The sequence below is a fragment of the Mauremys reevesii genome, linkage group 3 (assembly GCF_016161935.1).
Source record: "Mauremys reevesii isolate NIE-2019 linkage group 3, ASM1616193v1, whole genome shotgun sequence".
Taxonomy (NCBI): Eukaryota; Metazoa; Chordata; order Testudines; family Geoemydidae; genus Mauremys; species Mauremys reevesii.
The window spans coordinates 206,600,890-206,620,960 of record NC_052625.1 but is presented as its reverse complement, the minus strand read 5'-3'; the positions used below and the strand labels follow the sequence as shown (position 1 = coordinate 206,620,960).

The 20,071-nt window shown below is 49.5% G+C and overlaps 1 protein-coding gene across 1 annotated transcript in view; it reads right to left on the bottom strand.

Moving 5' to 3' along the window:
• The window catches only part of AGBL5 (AGBL carboxypeptidase 5), a 49,420-nt gene that overhangs the window by 9,287 nt on the left and 20,062 nt on the right, over nucleotides 1–20,071 (bottom strand). Inside the window, 3 exon segments of the mRNA XM_039530446.1 lie at nucleotides 18,257–18,301; nucleotides 18,304–18,461; nucleotides 19,463–19,629. Coding sequence (XP_039386380.1) covers nucleotides 18,257–18,301; nucleotides 18,304–18,461; nucleotides 19,463–19,629 — 370 coding nt within the window.

The window sequence follows — 20,071 nt, the reverse complement described above, 5'->3', positions numbered from 1 at the left end:
AGGGTGGCGGGGAGTTGCCACAGAGTCCCACTGGCAGTTCACTACTGTGGCAGCAGCTTGTCAGGCCTGGCATACTCACTACACCTCACACATTGTTGTCCATCAGTATCCGAAAGGTGTGGTGTAAGGCATACACAAACTGGTGACACTCTGGTCCCGAAAACCATCCTGTGTGTATATCTGGGGTGTGTATAAAACATTAGAAATACATGCTAGAATTCAGTTCTTAAAATGTGTCTAGCAAGCAGGCCAGGAACCCCAGCCCGCCCAAGACGAAGGGACATGTAGCTCCTTGTCTGACCAGCCTGGTTGCCAGGCACAGACAATGAAGGTACATTTACATGCAAGGTAGACAAAGCCATCAGACAAACCAGAATGGGGGATGGACACTTAACACTCTCATGGGGAATGGAAGCTGCAGCTCCAGGAAACCTTCCTGAGTCTTTGGAAGATATAAGCAATGACAAAGTCATTTTGGCATCCTCTACTGGGCAGACAGAAGAGGCCCGAGCGGTGGATCTGTAAAAAGTGGATGTTCAGTCTCTATAAACTGAATCTAGGTGAAAACCTGACTTGGGGCAAAAGACTCAAGTTTGTTAAATTAGATTTTATTCTTAGAAGCCCATCTTTTACTTGTTTGTTTGTAATAATTTAATTTGGAGAAGAGATGACTAAGGGGGGATATGACCGAGGTCTCTAAAGTCATGACTGGTGTGGAGAAAGTAAATAACACTTCCTTATCTACTCCTCATAGCACAAGAACTAGGAGTCACCAATTAAATTAATAGGCAGCAGGTTTAAAACAAACAAAAAGGAAGAATTCTTCACACAATGCACAGTCGACCCGTGGAACTCATTTCTATAGAATGTTGTGAAGGACCAAAGTATAACTGGGTTCAAAAAAGAACTAGATAAATTCATTAAGGATAGGCCCACCAATGGCTATTAGCCAAGATGGGCAGGGATGCAACCCCATGCTTTGGGTGTCCCTAAACCTCTGACAGTTAGAAGCTGGGAATGGGCGACAGGGAGTGGATCACTAGATAATTGCTCTGTTCTGTTCATTCCCTGTGAAGCGTCTAGCACTGGCCATTGTCGGAAGACAGAATACTGGGATAGATGGACCATTGGTCTGACCCAGTGTGGACATTCTTATGTTGTAGGATATAGGCTCCCAAACTGTGGGTTGTGGCCCCAAATGGGGTTGTGCCGTAAGCATATGGGGCAGCAGGTCCAACGGGCCTGAGAGATGATGCTGTCAGCCCCTGAATGTGTCTGGACCAGCTCCCCAAATTCCATGCCAGGTGGCAGCAATTTTGATCTACAAAATAGCAGCCTCTGCCCAGGGTGATCTTGCACACACTGTACAGGTAAGGCTGCACTGGGCGGAGGCCACCATTTTGTAAATCAAAATGGCAGCCTCCTGGCGCAGCGTTTGTGGCGCAGTTCCAGACACACTGGCTCTGCAGATGCCAGTTTGGCCATTTGCACCATTCCAGCTGTGCAAGCATCCTCCTGAGGGACCTGAGTGCAGAAGATCCTTAGCCGTGGGCATCCTCTCTGCTTGAGCTGGGAGGAGCCTGTGCTGGCCTCTCCTCAGATGAGACTCTGCAGTGGCTTGTTAGCTCCTTAAGGCAGGATCCATATCTTCTTGCATCCCTGTTGGCGCACACGAAAAGAGTCACTGTCTCCATGCTGCCATAGTATCACCACACAGAGCCTTCGTATGTCCTGGCCTCACTCACTTAACAATGAACTATTATGGTAAGAGACCCAGTTAGCTCATTTTTACACAAAGCATCTGCTTCAACCTCCAGCGGAGAGTCTAGTGATGCAGTTAGGAACGAAAGATGAGTCCAAGAAATGTGCCCACAAACGTGACGGGCTTTCTTTGATAATGGCTTCACCAGTGTTTTGGTCAAGAACGAAGAAAGGCCAGAAATGCCTGTTACACCCCACAGTGCTATCTAGCGACACCATGACAACTAACAAAACTTAAATGACACTTGGAAACCCCTGACAAGGAACACAGGAAAACCAAAGTCATCTTTCCAGTGCCGGAAAGCAGAACTTTTGTATCAACAAGTGCAATTCAAGAAAGCCAAGTCTGGGTCTGGCCAAGCTCAGAAAGCATCATTTGAGGTGAGTTGCTGCATTGATTTTGCCAGCTGCAATCGATATGGTGAACACAGCACGTGGGGAACCAAACAGAACGGCTTTCCCTAATTCTTCCTCAGACGGAACCCTCAGGGGCCAGTCGTCTAAGTAAGGGAAGATGAAAATCCCCAGATATACTGCTGCCGGAGCCAGATGCTGGGTATGAACTCTGGGCGTGGTGCTCTGGACCAAGGGTAAAAGGTAGGTATTTGCAATGGGAAGGTCTTATGGAAATATGCATCTTTGAGATCGACAGCAGCGAACCAAACCAGAGTAGACAGGGAAGGAATAATCACAACCAGGGTTAGCATCCGGAACTGACTCTTCCTAATGTGTCCGTTTAAAGCTCTGAGATCAAGAATTGTTCTGAGCTCTCCATTCTTTTTTGGGATTAGAAAGTATTGGGATTACAACCCTGTGTTTCTGGAAGTTAATCATACTACTTCTATAGCTCCTGCTTGCAACGGAGCTTGTATTATGTCCTCAATAACCTCTCCTGGGAAGGGTCCCTGAAAAGGGTGGGGAGGGGGGTATAACGATGCTGGTTCTGGCAGGACCCAACTGAGAGCGCCAATTCAGGACCAATTGCTTAAGACAGGGCAGTTACAGCCCAAGGCTGGGGTTTTTCCACCTCTAAGGCCTGGTCTACACTGGTGGGGGGTTTGAACTAAGGTACGTAAGTTCAGCTACGCGAATAGCGTAGCTGAACTCGAAGTACCTTAATTCGAAGTACTTACCCGTCCTCACGGCACGGGATCGAAGTCCGCGGCTCCCCCGTCGACTCCGCCACCGCCGTTTGCGGTGGTGGAGTTCCAGAGTCGACAGGAGCGCGTTCGGAGTTCGATATATTGCGTCTAGATGAGACGCGATATATCGAACTCCGAGAAGTCGATCGCTACCCGCCGACCTGGGCGGGTAGTATGGACGTCCCTAAGGCAAACCAAACCAGTCAGACAAAGAGGACTTTGGTTTCACCCCACTGGCTAACCACAAGTCACACAAGCAATTCCCTTAGACATTGCAGTTTCCCAGTATCACCACCAGTGCTACTCATCATGGGGACAAATGGTTATGAAAACCAGTACCCCAGTAAAAGAAAAAAAGGTTCTCTCGATCCCAAAGAATCAAGCCACAGACCCAGGTCAATATACAAATCAGATCTTACCCACAAATCACGCTGTTGCCAATCCTTTAGAATCAAAAATCTAAAGGTTTATTCATAAAAGGAAAAAGATATAGATGAGAGCAAGAAGTGGTTACATGGAATCAATTAGATACAATTGGGGGGAGGGATAGCTCAGTGGTTTGAGCATTGGCCTGCTAAACCCAGGGTTGTAAGTTTAATCCTTGAGGGGGCCATTTAGGGAACTGGGGTAAAAATCTGGGGATTGGTCCTGCTTTGAGCAGGGGGTTGGACTAAACGACCTTCCAATCCTAATATTCTATGATCTATACAGTAATGGCAAAGTTCTTGGTTCAGGCTTGTAGCAATGATAGAATAAACTGCAGGTTGAAGTCAAGTCTCTGCAGTACATCCCCAGCTGGGACGGGTCATCAGTCCTTTGTGTAGAGCTTCTGTTTGTAGCAAAGTCCTTCCAGAAGTAAGAAGCAGGATTGAAGACCAGATGGAGATGAGGCATCAGCCTTTTATAGGCTTTTCCAGGTGTAAGAACACCTCTTTGTCCTTACTGTTTAAAATTACAGTCTGCAGTCACATGGGCAAGTCCCTGCATACTTTGCTGAGTTACAAGGCATAGCTGCCATCTCTCAATGGGTCAGTTGTATAGCTGATGGTCCTTAATGGGCCATCAAGCAGGCTAGGCAGAGCTGACACTAACTTGTCTGGGATGTCACCCAGAAGCATAGCAGAAGTTTGAAATAGACTGTATAGAGATAATATTTATAACTAACTACAAAAATGATACACACATACAGACAGCATAATCATAACCAGGAAACCATAACCTTGTCTTAGACACCTTATTTGACCCCCTTTATATAATATTTGGTGCCACTACAGGACTTTGGTTGCAACAATGTTCTATACCGTCTCAGTTCAAGTCAATAACATGACAGGGGGATTTGCATGAAGGAAGGGATTTGAACTGGATAGTATCATCTTCTTTTACCCATCTGTTGGAGGCGACAGTTGTCCATGCAGTGCAGAAATGGGACAAATCTCCAGTAATGGGAGTAGGATGGTCATAGAATCATAGACTTTAAGGTCAGAAGGGACCATTATGATCATCTAGTCTGACCTCCTGCACAGTGCAGGCCACAGAATCTCACACATCCACTCCTGTATCAAACCTGTGTCTGAGACACTGAAGTCCTCAAATCGTGATTTAAAGACTTCAAGGTGCAGAGAACCTTCCAGCAAGTGACCCATGCCCCACACTGCAGAGGAACGTGAAACCCCCCCAAGGCTTCTGCCAATCTGCCCTGGAGAAAAATTCCTTCCCGACTGCAAATACGGTGATCAGCTAAACCCTGAGCATGTGGGCAAGACTCACCAGCCAGCACCCAGGAAAGAATTGTCTGTAGTAACTCAGATCCCACCTCATCTAACATCCCATCACAGGCTATTGGGCATACTTACCCGCTAATAATCAAAGATCAATTAATTGCCAAAGTTAGGCTATCAAGCTTAGTCTTGAAACCAGATATGTCTTTTGCCCCCACTACTCCCCTTGGAAGGCTGTTCCAGAACTTCACTCCTCTAATGGTTAGAAACCTTCATCTAATTTCAAGTCTAAACTTCTTGATAGCCAGTTTATATTCATTTGTTCTTGTATCCACATTGATACTGAGCTTAAATAATTCCTCTCCCTCCCTGGTATTTATTCCTCTGATATACTTATAGAGAGCAATCATATCTCCCCTCAGCATTCTTTTGGTTCGGCTAAACAAGCCAAGCTCTTGGAGTCTCCTTTCATATGACAGGTTTTCCATTCCTCAGATCATCCTAGTAGCCCTTCTCTGAACCTGTTCCAGTTTGAATTCATACTTCTTAAACATGGGAGACCAGAACTGCACGTAATATTCCAGATGAGGTCTCACCAGTGCCTTGTATAACGGTACTAACACCTCCTTATCTCTAGTGGAAATACCTTGCCTGATGCATCCCAAGACTGCATTAGCTTTCTTCACAGCCATATCACATTGGCGGCTCATAGTCATCCTGTGATCAACCAATACTCCGAGGTCCTTCTCCTCCTCTGTTACTTCCAACTGATGCCTCCTCAGCTTATAACAATAGTTCTTGTTATTAATACCTAAATGCATGACCTTGCAATTTTCACTATTAAATTTCATCCTATTACTATTACTCCAGTTGACAAGGTCATCCAGATCTTCCTGTATGACATCCCGGTCCTTCTCTGTATTGGCAATACCTCCCAGCTTTGTGTCATCCGCAAACTTTATTAGCACATTCCCACTTTTTGTGCCAACATCAGTCATAAAAAGATTAAATAAGATTGGTTCCAAAACCAATCCCTGAGGAACTCCACTTGTAACCTCCCTCCAGCCTGACAATTCACTTTTCAGTACGACCCGTTGTAGTCTCCCCTTTAATCAGTTCCTTATCCACCTTTCAATTTTCATATTGATCTCCATCTTTTCCAATGTAGCTAATAATTCCCCATGTGGAACCGTATCAAATGCCGTACTGAAATCGAGGTAAATTAGATCCACTGCATTTTCTTTGTCTAAAAAATCTGTTACCTTCTCAAAGAAGGAGATCAGGTTGGTTTGGCATGATCTACCTTTTGTAAAACCATGTTGTATTTTGTCCCAATTACCATTGACCTCAATGTCCTTGACTACTTTTTCCTTCAAAATTTTTTCCAAGACCTTGCATACTACAGATGTCAAATTGACAGGCCTGTAGTTGTCCGAATCACATTTTTCCCTTTCTTAAAGATAGGAACTATGTTAGCAATTCTCCAGTCATACGGTACAACCCCTGAGTTTACAGATTCATTACAAATTTTTGCTAACGGGCTTGCAATTTCATGTGCCAGTTCCTTTAATACTCTTGGTTGAAGATTATCTGGGCCCCCTGATTTCGTCCCATTAAGCTATTCGAGTTTGACTTCTCGATCTTCGTGTCAATCTGCGGCCTGACATTAGGCAGAGAGGATACGGCCAAGGAGTTTTGTCCCCATCTGAGGCTTGTAGGATTTCTTCCTCTTCTGTGGAGGAGAGAACGTTTGGCGGCGGTGGTGGAGTTCCTGATAGTGTGACTGTCTCTTTTGATTATAAGCCAAAGAGGAAGAGGGTGGAAAATATTTCCTGCGACACCTGAACACGGGCAGAGGTGCTTTCCTTCTATAATGAGGCAGTAATCCCCGAGATCTCGTAGTGGAGCGTGTCTTTCCCAATAGCGCATCAGTTTTCACACTAAAATGTCCCACCCCTTCATAGGGCAGATCTTCTATTTAGATTTTGTTTCCATCGGAAGAGAGGATGACCATAGTCATGCATGCCTAGGGAGAGCTACTGCTGATGCTACAGATGTTGAGGTGGTATGGGAGACAGCAAATGCCTGATGGCACGCTTTAGCCTTGTCCCTTTTTGTTGAGAGCTGCTGTTAACTTTTTCTGATCCCCTGGAAGAATCTTGGTGAAGACTGACATCTCCCGCAAGTGAAAATACCTGTGGCCACAACTGCTTGATAATTGGCCACATACATGTTTAAAGAAGCCAAAAAACCACAATTCTCTCTGTAGAAAATCCAGCTTTTCCCCCTCTTTGTCATAAGGGGTAGAATGTTGAAGACCTGACCTGAACCTTTGAACGGCTGCTGTTACATTAAAAAAACGAGAGGGAGGTGATGGGTGAAAGCAGGAGAATCCTTCATATGTGACCTAATACAGTCTGTCAGCCTGTTTTGAAACTGATTGACATGAAGACAGACTGGACTAGAGAGATTTTGCTGGTTGCCAAAGACCTTTTAACACAGGCAAGGAGACTTTCCTCCTTGCAGGAGAGTCCAAAACATCAAAATACTGGATAGGTGGTTTCTTCCAAAGCTACTGAGGTAGGTACCAATGACATAGGGAAGGGTAGGAGAGATGTCCTGGAAGCCAAATTTAGGCTGCTAGGGAAGAGACTGAAATCCAGGACCTCTATGGTGGCATTCTAAGAAATGCTCCCAGTTCCACGCGCAGGGCCACGTAGGCAGGCAGAGCTTCAGAGTCTCAATGCATGGATGAGACGATGGTGTAGAGAGGAGGGGTTTACATTCATTAGGAACTGGGGAAACTTTTGGGATGGGGGGAGCCTATACAGGAGAGATGGGCTCCACCTAAACCAAAGTGGAACCAAACTGCTGGCTCTAAACATTAAAAAGGTTGTAGAGCAGTTTTTAAACTAGGAGATGGGGGAAAGCCGGCTGCTGCAGAGGAGCATTTGGATCGGACAGAGACTTCTCTTAGAGGAGCGTCTATTGAAAGAGAATCTCCAGGTTATAGTCAGGAGCAGAGAATGGAAGAGGATAATGTAAGGGCCAGATCAGATGATAAACAGTCACATAAAAAAGAATCTGGCACATCAGAAAAGGGCAGACAAATAAACAGGGACAAGTTTTTAAAGTGCTTGTACACAAATGCCAGAAGTCTAAATAATAAGATGGGTGAACTACAGTGCCTTGTGATAAAGGAGGATATTGATATAATAGGCATCACAGAAACCTGGTGGACTGAGAGCAATCAATGGGACACAATCATTCCAGGGTACAAAATCTATCGGAAGGACAGAACAGGTCGTGCAGGGGGAGGAGTGGCACTATATGTGAAAGAAAGTGTAGATTCAAATGAAGTAAAAATCTTAAGCGAATCCACATGTTCCATAGAATCTCTATGGATAGAAATGTCATGCTCTAATAAAAATATAACATTAGGGATCTATTATCGACCACCTGACCAGGACAGTAATAGTGATGATGAAATGCTAAGGGAAATTAGAGAGGCTATCAAAATTAAGAACCCAATAATAGTGGGGGGATTTCAATTATCCCCATATTGACTGGGAACATTTTACTTCAGGACGAAATGCAGAGATAAAATTTCTCGATACTTTAAATGACTGCTTCATGGAGCAGCTGGTACAGGAACCCACAAGGGGAGAGGCAACTCTAGATTTAATCCTGAGTGGAGCGCAGGAGCTGGTCCAAGAGGTAACTATAGCAGGACCGCTTGGAAATAGTGACCATAATACAATAGCATTCAACATCCCTGTGGTGGGAAGAACACCTCAACAGCCCAACACTGTGGCATTTAATTTCAAAAGGGGGAACTATACAAAAATGAGGGGGTTAGTTAAACAAAAGTTAAAAGGTACAGTGACTAAAGTGAAATCCCTGCAAGCTGCATGGGCGCTTTTTAAAGACACCATAATAGAGGCCCAACTTCAATGTATACCCCAAATTAAGAAACACAGTAAAAGAACTAAAAAAGAGCCACCGTGGTTTAACAACCATGTAAAAGAAGCAGTGAGAGATAAAAAGACTTCCTTTAGAAAGTGGAAGTCAAATCCTAGTGAGGCAAATAGAAAGGAGCACAAACACTGCCAACTTAAGTGCAAGAGTGTAATAAGAAAAGCCAAAGAGGAGTTTGAAGAACGGCTAGCCAAAAACTCCAAAGGTAATAACAAAATGTTTTTTAAGTACATCAGAAGCAGGAAGCCTGCTAAACAACCAGTGGGGCCCCTTGACGATCAAAATACAAAAGGAGCTCTTAAAGACGATAAAGTCATTGCGGAGAAACTAAATGGATTCTTTGCTTCAGTATTCACGGCTGAGGATGTTAGGGAGATTCCCAAACCTGAGCCGGCTTTTGTAGGTGACAAATCTGAGGAACTGTCACAGACTGAAGTGTCACTAGAGGAGGTTTTGGAATTAATTGATAAACTCAACATTAACAAGTCACCGGGACCCAATGGCATTCACCCAAGAATTCTGAAAGAACTCAAATGTGAAGCTGCGGAACTATTAACTAAGGTTTGTAACCTGTCCTTTAAATCGGCTTCGGTACCCAGTGACTGGAAGTTAGCTAAAGTAACACCAATATTTAAAAAGAGCTCTAGAGGTGATCCCAGCAATTACAGACCGGTAAGTCTAACGTTGGTACCGGGCAAATTAGTCGAAACAATAGTTAAGAATAAAATTGTCAGACACATAGAAAAACAAACTGTTGAGCAATAGTCAACATGGTTTCTGTAAAGGGAAATCGTGTCTTACTAATCTATTAGAGTTCTTTGAAGGGGTCAACAAACATGTGGACAAGGGGGATCCGGTGGACATAGTGTACTTAGATTTCCAGAAAGCCTTTGACAAGGTCCCTCACCAAAGGCTGTTATGTAAATTAAGCTGTCATGGGATAAAAGGGAAGGTCCTTTGATGGACTGAGAACTGGTTAAAAGACAGGGAACAAAGGGTAGGAATTAATGGTAAATTCTCAGAATGGAGAGGGTAACTAGTGGTGTTCCCCAAGGGTCAGTCCTAGGACCAATCCTATTCAATTTATTCATAAATGATCTGGAGAAAGGGGTAAACAGTGAGGTGGCAAAGTTTGCTGATGATACTAAACTACTCAAGATAGTTAAGACCAAAGCAGATTGTGAAGAACTTCAAAAAAATCTCACAAAACTAAGTGACTGGGCAACAAAATGGCAAATGAAATTTAATGTGGATAAATGTAAAGTAATGCACATTGGAAAAAATAACCCCAACTATACATACAATATGATGGGGGCTAATTTAGCTACAATGAGTCAGGAAAAAAATCTTGGAGTCATCGTGGATAGTTCTCTGAAGATGTTCACGCAGTGTGCAGAGGCGGTCAAAAAAGCAAACAGGATGTTAGGAATCATTAAAAAGGGGATAGAGAATAAGACTGAGAATATATTATTGCCCTTATATAAATCCATGGTACGCCCACATCTCGAATACTGTGTACAGATGTGGTCTCCTCACCTCAAAAAAGATATACTGGCACTAGAAAAGGTTCAGAAAAGGGCAACTAAAATGATTAGGGGTTTGGAGAGGGTCCCATACGAGGAGAGATTAAAGAGGCTAGGACTCTTCAGCTTGAAAAAGAGGAGACTAAGGGGGGATATGATAGAGGTATATAAAATCATGAGTGATGTAGAGAAAGTGGATAAGGAAAAGTTATTTACTTATTCCCATAATACAAGAACTAGGGGTCACCAAATGAAATTAATAGGCAGCAGATTTAAAACAAATAAAAGAAAGTTCTTCTTCACGCAGTGCACAGTCAACTTGTGGAACTCCTTACCTGAGGAGGTTGTGAAGGCTAGGACTATAACAGTGTTTAAAAGAGAATCGGATAAATTCATGGTGGTTAAGTACATAAATGGCTATTAGCCAGGATGGGTAAAGAATGGTGTCCCTAGCCTCTGTTCGTCAGAGGATGGAGATGGACGGCAGGAGAGAGATCACTTGATCATTGCCTGTTAGGTTCACTCCCTCTGGGGCACCTGGCATTGGCCACTGTCAGTAGACAGATATTGGGCTAGATGGACTTTTGGTCTGACCCAGTACGGCCGTTCTTATGTTCTTATGATTTTCAAGTTGATGCCGTCCTGTCCACAGGCCCATGGAACTGAATTGCGTCCTCAGAAGGAGATGCTGCTGCAGCTACACCGGCATTCTCATTTGGAAACGAACCATTTTCTAGTTCCATGACTTCTTGTTAGGAGTCATTCCAAGGAGATCTGTCCTGGCACCCTCCATCAGAGACAGTGTCTTGCATTAAGGTAGGGCAATGTTCCCTGGCTCTTGGATCTGGAAACCTCAGATCCATAGGTTCAGCTGGAAGTTGTTCTGGAATCAAAGAATCAGGTTCTCTCGACTGCTATTAATAAACAGGTTGGCAAAGATGGCCAAGACATCCATGGTGGCATGGGCCAGTCTTGCCAAGTACCCAAATCTGGCATTACATTACTGGTTTGACACTTAGAATGTCCAGGAATGTTCATTTGAGGAGGGAGACTGTTTCACACTAGAAGATTGAGTCTTAGATGTGTAGGGGTGAGCTCAACATCTACAGATTCACTCCTGGATCAGATACTGAAACAATAGGGAAGATAACTGAAGTAGGGATCTGAAATACAGAAAGTAGTGATAGGGTCTTTCTTGATTAGCCAGGTGGAATGTAAGGCGGTGGTAGCAGGGACCCTGGAGAGCTCTCCCGCTCAATATCGTCTCGGTCTCTTATCAGGAGAACAATGTCATGCGGCCGGACCTGGTATATGATGCAGGTCTGGATCAACATGCGCTGTAACTATGATAATATGAGGGTGAGCTGCTATGATTCGATCCAATGGCCTCTTTTTTGGATCAGTTTCCTCTGAAAGATCCAGAGGTCTTAAGTCCTTAGGTCTTGCATCTGCATGCTGCGAATTGGCCAAAGAACCACCTGAGATGTTTTAAATTTAGCCTCCTGTTCTTCAGAACTGATGGAGTTGGATCCGGTAAATTGTCCCAATCCCTAGGGTCTCTCTCCAGTTCTGATGGAGACCAGAACAGTTCTGGAGCTGGATTGAGGCCTTGGCTAACAGAAGCTCTGTTGACTTGGAACTGGAGCTTGGTGCCACGGCCGAAGCTGTCATGATTGACACTTTCTTAGCTCTGGAAGTGCTTAGAGCTGATTCAGGTCTCCTAGCCTTCCTTTCCACCCTTTGGAATTATCGGAGCCCAGAGGTTCGACTGACAAGGGCTCTTGTAACAGAAGGGTCAGAAGTCTGTTCTGTCTGCCAAGCAGTAAGTGTGCTGCAGCTAGCACCAGGTGCCAGAGAATGAGTCTCACCTAGGCATTTCAGGCACAATGCATCTCTCTTAAACCTGCTTCTTCATGCTGCGATCCACCAGGTCGGCGATGTAAGTATCCCTACTCAGTGCAAAACCCCTCATCTAAACGAGCCTAAAAACACAACAACAGGGCATTTTGGGTCTTTACTATGCTGTGTGGCCTTGTGGGGTTGTCTACTTCGCTCAGCCACAGTATCCACGACCAAGGAGTTAGGTGCTGGGGGATGGTTGGCAGAAATTCAGAACCTTTATCAGGAACATGATCTGCCCTTTTACCAGTTGGAGGTTGGTGGCCAGGGTCTGCCAGATTGTTTTGGGAGGTTCAGGTAAAGCCTTGTTTACAGGCAAAGCTACTGGACTCAAAGTGGCAGTATACAGGACGTCTCAAAGTTCATGGTGGGTCTCATGGACCTCCTCCAAGGGGATCTGGAGGGAGTTACATCCTCTTCATAAGCTCCTGGAACTGCTTAAAATAATCTGTGTATGCGGGGCGAGCAGGAGAGGTTAAGTTTTTGGTGTAGCTTCCTCCGAAGGTGCAGAGGCTGATGTGGAGGGACAGGAGGAGTTGGTGATCACTCCTTTGGTGGTCATCACCAGTGTTGCTGGCCACTCTGGAGAATTGTTGCTGATAAGCATCCCCTTGAGTCCCAATACAGCAACTGAGGGGGGCCATAAGGGAAAAGTGGGGCATCCAGGGTTGATCATACCAGGAAGAATGTGGAGTGACAGCAGTCTGTGTGTGTCTTGGAGTTTCTCTCTCAGAAAAGATGTCAGGAGAGGTAGCTCTGGGCTGGGAACTAAGTGAATCTCACATGGAAACCAGAGTTAGAGGAGCTATCCTGCTCATAGTCCATGGGAGGAGCAGAAGGGCTGGTGTTAAGGCAGGTTTGCTTGTCCTTTTCTAGTGGGTACCTGGGAACAAGGTGGTGCTAGAGAATGATGCAGTGACAGACAACATTCCGGTACCAAGAGTCTCTGTGTACTCTTTAGTAGGAAGGAGGTGGGTTCATCTGAGACAAACAAGTCCCTGGAGAACCTGAAATGCATGCAGTACCAGTGAATCTGCACAGAAACCTGGCGAAGCTCTGCGGTGGGAAGTGGTGGTACCAAGGATGATGTTGGCATTGATAGCACCAGTTGATCAGTTTGCAACGTCGACGTGGATACTGTAGATAACATGGAAGTGGGACCCACCTTCGGTACCAATTTCTTTGATGCAGAGTCCTTAGAATCCCTTGCACCATGATCATGCCTGGGCAATACCAAATAATGCTGGGTACTGTGGGACTTAAAAGTACCTGAAATCTCTGTACCTGGAGAACTTGGCACCTCAGTGGTACCCTTTCGGGGCTGTGAGGTCTTTGGAAACGCAGGTCTCTGTGGTGACCTAGGCTTCTTGGCAGCGGAGTTGTCTGTGACGGGATCTGGAGCTCCTCCTCCTGGAAGTCCTGGTGCTAACCCCCCCAAAGGTCTGGTGAGTGAGTGGGCTGCAGAGGTCGACAGGCGCTGTCCTCATTGCAAGACCACTGTATGGGGCAGGAAGAGAGGAGATCAGGGCCCAGCTGTAAGGCAGGCAGAAGGCAGTGCTCCATCATGAGAAGACTAAACTTAATTTTCCTGTTTTTTCTAGTCCTACTCTTAAATCCTCAAAAAAATCTCACACTTAGCTGGGACACAAGTGTCTCCTAAGCAGCAAATACAGAGAGTGAATCCCACCATCTGAGGCAATGTTTAAATCCAGGGCATTTAGCCATGAGGAGACAGATTCCTTCAAAGGCGGGAAAGGCCCTGATGGGGTGAGGGGGGACAAGAAGTCCCCCGCCACCAAAAAAAGTTACTAAAAACTACTCTAACTAGTAAAACTTAAACACACTAACTACAGCCTGAAACAAGAAACGCTAAATGAGGAGCTGTTCCCAAAGGGAAAACTCGCTACACAGTGGGCCCCCCAAGCTGCTGTCTCAGGCGGAGGTGGCTGAGTACGAGGCCTGAGGATAGCGAGGGTGCAGGTGTGGACTGAAGGGCACTGCTGCCAAATGTCTCTGGTCAAAGGCGCCCGGGGGCGCACCCAACATGGAGCACCCCTAGGGACGTTACTGGAAGAACACTCACTGCACGGTGTAAATACAGATACCCGGGCAAAGCAGCCAAGGAAGGAGATTCGCATTGGAAACCAGGGGCTCTTGTGTCCAATCCCCCGTCCTTGGGCTTGGTATGCTGCCCAGTGAAGTTACCAGCCCTTCGGGGCAGGGACCGCACGTGCGTGTCCACGCGGCACTCAGCTGGCTCTGGGGTGGTGTATAAACCAACTCTTGCTGCCATGGATGCAGCTCAGTGAGCAGAATGAACCCATCACTTCTGGGTTTGCCAAGCACTGGCGCCCACACGCAGAGCTGGCACCCACATGCAAGGCTGGCGCTGAGAAAGCCCTCTGAGCTCAGTGAATTGTTTTGTCATTTCTCATTGTGCTAGGTGCTCTGTAGAACACAGGATCCTGCGGCCAAGAGCCTCCAAACGGGGCCTGTGGAGAAAGGCCAGGGGTCCAGCCAGGATCAGGTGGTTCCACTCTGTGGCCTCCGAGATGGCGCTGGCTTTGATTGTAAGCGCACACGCGCCTGTTGTGGAGGGCACGGGGGGGGGGGCTCCTCGGCACCATCTGCACATGGCAAAGGTGGTGGCTCAGCAATTCCCCTCAGAAGGTGTTCCAGGCCAAGGGCGGCAGGTGATAAGCTGTGGGGACACCTGTGGGAGGAGATCAACAGGGCATCGCAGATGTGCAAGGAAGGAAGACCACAGCAGAGCAAGAGATGGCGGCGGCATAGCGCAGCATGGCACTGCACGGCATAGGAGCTTGAAAGGTGCTAGGCAGAACCTGGGGCTGGACTCCTGGCCCCAAGTGCCCGGGCAGCAGCAAAGCAAGAGTCCATATCCCAGGTGTCTCAATGCCGCCCTGCCAATGCCACGTCTAACGGCAGGAGCAGCACAGACTCTGCCTGTGGGGGGTGCTGCTCATGGGGGTGATGGGGCTTCTGGGACGTTGTTTAAAAATTAACACCCCTTCTCCCCCCAATTTCACACATGCTGAGAGAGCAGGTGAGGGATTCACCGGTGCCACCACCAACCCCACACACGCCCAGGGGAGTGACCCCAGCACTCAAGCCGAGCTATCTGCTGATGAGGACCCTGGACCTGTCCAGGAGCCAGCCTGCCCCAAGCCAGGGAGAAGGGGACACAGCCCTTGTCCAGGTTACCTCGGCCTCACCTGGCTGTTAGCAGATCTGCCCTGTCACCAGCATGCCCAGCGCTCCCAGGGCCAGGGACGGGAGGGACTGCTGTGTGTTCACAGCACGGCACAGGGTCCTCCTCTCTAACCACCAGCCCAAGTCCTTTCTTGGCTCTGGCAGCCTTGGTAGGGGCAAGTCCCTCTGGCTCAGTGCCAGCGAGGCAGCAGAGGTGGGCACTGGTGTCGCCAGCATTGGCTTGTCTAACACTGCACCCTGAGGCACCACAGCAGCCAGCATGGCTGGACACCGCTCCCCAGTCTGTACCCAGGGCTAACCCTCCGTCCGTTAGCATCAATGGCCGGGAAGCACTGGGAGAGGGAATGCATGTTATCAGGTCGGAGCCGGAACTGCCGTCAGAGTACTCTGCTCCTCTGCGCTCGAGGACCGAGCCTCGGGCCAACTCCTGCGCCATACAGCGCACGTTCCACTTGCGCCGGCCCCCTCCTCCGCCCACCTCACTCAATGCAGACGGCTCTGTAAGTGCGGGAGGCAGAGATGTTACAGGCAGGGAAAGCAAGGCTCTGCCCGCCAAACACAAACGCAGAGCATTACCTCCCCGAGAGGCCAATACACGCAGGTGGAGAGCTGCAAGCCAGCACAGGAGGCCCGATTCCCGGGCTCGGAGCAATATGCTCAATGCAGCCAGCCTTCAGACAGGTTTTGCTGTCGGTTCTATGCAAGGTGCTCTCCAGGGCACAGCAAGGGGAGCCTAGGGTCACAGAGCCCCAGAAGCATGACAGCACTGTCAGCATAGAGGAGGGGTGATGATTACCGAGCCAGCAGGAGCATCCTGGAGTGTTTCCCTTCTCACCAGCCCACCACAAACTGACCCTGCTTCCAGATGCCAGGAGGGGCTGGACACTACAGAAGTGTGAGGACTTCTGGTGTGCTTGAAAGGGGAGTAAGAAAGACGGGGCCTACATTGTTCAGGCCCCAACCTGCAAAGGAGCCTGGGTGCCCCACTCATCCAGGCTGGGACTTGTAGTACTTTCAGGCCCTAGTTCTAGAGCAAAGACTAGCAAGTCATGAGTCTCCTGGCCCCACATACCTCCACAGCAAGCTCTGGGCAATCGCCCACTATTGCTCTAGCACTGTGGAGTGCTAGTGTAGGAAGGCCTCCAGCGTCCCCGCTCCTGGGGACACTACACCTGCAGCAAGCCCGGTCTCACTCCCATTCCCAACCCTGCAGTCACTGGTAAAGTTGGGAGGGCTTCCCGTGAACTGCCAGTGCAGCCGCAGCCAACCACGCAGGCAGCAATCCGGCCACCCCACATTACTCCGAGGCCCAGGATGTGCACAAAGCAGAAGTAAGGAACGGATTCTTGGGGTATTACCTAAGCTTCCCCACTAAGACTGGCTCCCCCAGAACCCCAGTCTCTCACTCATCTGGCCTCGGGGATGTCCCAGGACAGTTCCCAGCCCGCACAGGACCTGGTTTCGCTCTAGCCACACAGCCTCAGGCCAGCGGGTTGCTTTGCCGACAGCGGCAGACAAAACAAGCAAAGCTGAAGAAACAGACATTACAACATGCCCATGGAGACACAAGCCCTTTATTCGTTCCCCATGGGGTTCCCATGGAGGCTGCCAAAGCTGGAAAGCAGAAGCACAGGGCGAAGCTACATGTGAAACGAAGGCAGCGTGCAGGAAGCCAAGCCAGTCGGGAATCCAACACTCTCTTCTGGGAGAACAGCATCCGGTACCACGATCCTTTACCCAAGCCGTGGAGTCCCATGGACAATGCCTGGCCCTTGAGAACACTGCAGCCCCAGCAGGACATGGCAAGCGGGACATACTTCAGGGCAGATTCCGATCCAAGCCCGGCACTTGGCTGCTAGCCACTGGGACCAGCCTAGAGCAGCAGGCCTACCTAGTGGAGCTGGCTGGGGAATTACAGCATACAGGCTGATCATGTCCTGAATGTCCTCGGCCAGCCAGCAGCTGCACCCCACTGGGATTTCCTAGTGGTCTCCAGTCCATGGCCAGGCAAGCAGCCTGCCACTGGCTCTAAACCCATCTCAAGTGTGTGTAGCGGGGAGACAAAGCCAGAGAAGTAAGTGCTGCGCACAGCGAGGGCTTTGCCGGGGGGGTAGTCACCTTCGAGCGCGCTTTGTTTCCATGTCAGGGCACCATAGGACCAAGATGTGGTCCAGAGAGGTTCTAGGTGGCCAGTGGCCAGAATCACCCAAGCCAGGCAGGTCTGTGGAAGGGCCTTGTTAGTTTGGGGTCAGTAAACCAGTCTAAGCACCTGCGTAGGCTAGCGCTTGGGCTCACCCCCCGGTTACATATCATAGCTCTGCCATCCACCCTGCACACTGGAAACACTGCAACTCCTAGTGCTTCTCAGCACTTAGCCCGAGCGCCCCTTGGACATAGGAATGCTTCTGGGAGTAGCAATGGCTGGGGAATGGAGCTGGAACTCCCCCTGCCAGCTTCTCTAGACGCTGCAGTCTCGAGCTGACTTCACACCACAGCAATCCAGTTAAAACATGGCTTCCGTTGCGTGGCTTTGGGTCCTGCTCTAGGATTTACCAGGCTGTGGGATTTGGACAATACAATAACTGCCACAGAAAGGCTCCATCTAGCTGGGTAGCTAGCCCAGCACTGCAGCAGCCCCAGATCCCTAGGGCTTCAGGAGCAGCAGCTGACCTAGCTGTGTCCAGCTACCAGCTGCAGGGGAGGATGGCAGGAGCCAGGGGGCAGCCCACACTCCCAAACGGGAGCTGACTGAAGGTGGGGGAAGCTGCGGGGAGCATTGCAGCTGGACTCTGGAGTCTCAAGGCTCCGTGCTGCACTTGGCCACCCAGAGCGTTGCTCAAGACACAGGAGGCAGCACCTCACAAGCAGTTACTGCTCCACGGCAAACCACTTTTATTAAGTTCAAGCAAAGCACAGGCTGGCAGGGCTTTCCTTCAGGGCACTGCCTGACACAGCAGCTCCACATGTACTGAATGAAAGCTAGGAGGGCTCCTGCCCAGCTTACCTCTCACTGGTGCCAGGACCCTCGGGCTGCCTTTCTGAGGGCTCTGACTCCCTGCGGGCCACCAGCCCTGTTACAGCTGAAGGTGAAGCTGGATGAGGCTTTGATCTGGGGCGAGTTCTGCTGGCTGACGCTGCTCCCACTGGTACCATGGCTGTAGCTCCTGGCCCGGGAGAGGGCATTCTCGGAGCTCAAGGCGGGCAGCCCGCTGGAAGGGACAGGGAAAATGGCAGTAAGAGTTTGGCTCCCACACCCCTCGGCTGCGCTAGCCGCTCAATCTGCTCTCCCATGACTGGCAGCATGAGAAGGGCCAAGCTGGAGGCTGCTGCCTGCTGAAACGCCATTCTCTCCTGGCGTCCCGAGTTCAGGCCTCTTCTCCAAACGGCCTGTGCGTACTTCTCGGCAAACGCCAGCTCCCCTTCCAGAGGGCTTTAAAAAAGGGGGTTTCGGGAGGGACAGCAAGCACTGGCCCCTCTGAAGCCCCGAGCCTACTGCAGTGCAGAGCTCAAAGTACCCCTGCCATTGGTGCTGTGCACATCTGGGGGCTCCTGGCAGCTCCTAGGGGCAGTGGACTCATCATCTTTCCTGTTTCTAAAACACTGTGCACACTTCTAGTGCTATGAGCTGGGCAGGGCACCCCATGATCTCACAGATCTGCCAGTGGGCGGGGCAGGGCACTTGACCGCCAGGAAGCCGCTCTCCCTCTGGAGCAGCGTGCTACGTCCCAGCCCAGCTGCTGCCAGAGTTTTACAGGGCTGGGCTCCAGAAGTGTAGTGCTGCTGGGATCTGGCCACCACAGTTTGGGAAGGCAGCGAAGAAAGGTGCTGGAATGAATGGTCTCACTCCCCGCTGGAGCGTGGCTCGGATGCTGAGGGAAGGGCCCTGGGACCTTCAGGCCCCAGGAGTAAGCTGCGTGGGTCTGAAAGACGGGCCCTCCAGTAGCACAGCCCCTCTCCACACTGCTTAGAGTCATCCCACCTCTCTCTGCCACGTCAGCACTAACTCCGAGGGGTGCCCAGCCCTGAGCAGTCTCTAGCCTGCTGGCGGCGTCTGGCTGCAGGCAGAGGCTGCCCCATGGACACAACGCTGGAATTCGCAGAGTCCCAGCCATGCGGCACCACTAACCTGCCTTTCACAGGCCCGACCCGCTAGCCCTATCCCGGGGTCCCCTCCCCACGCCGCCTGGGGGAGATGCAGGCAGGTCCTTACTTGGAGCCCTTCTTGCGGGAGAAGGCAGCCATGCCCTTCAGGTTGCGCACGTGCTTCAGCATCCAGGCTCGCAGGTTGTTGAGGCTGCTGTACTCAGACATGACAAGCCGGGACCAGGGGTTACATTCTGCCATGTCCAGCGCCGCGATGGCCAGTGCCCGTCCAACCTGCAGAGGCAAGAGGCACTCAGTAGGGAAGAGCCCAGTCGGGGAACAGCACAGCGCAGCAAATGGGAGAGTCATCGAGTGCCAATCCCAGGTCCTGGGGGCCCGCGTTCGGCGTGGGCAGCATGCAGACAGGGCAGACAACCCACAGCTCACAGCACTGCTGCTCTAGTCTCAGCCGCCCCAAAGGGAGCCAGGAATGCGCCCAGCAGCAAGGACAGGCACTGCCCAACCCTTCCAGCTCAAGCACTCTGGCAGCTCGTTGGCATCCCCCACCCAGTTACGGGGTTTGCACTGTCAGCACTGATACCTTTTACAAAGACTGTACAGCAAACTGCAAAAACCTGACTCCAAATAAGGAACCAGCAAGGTGAAAGCTGCAGAAACATTGGCCTAGATGGGCCCCCAGGGGCTGATTCCATAGGGCTGCTCCCAAGTCCGGGAG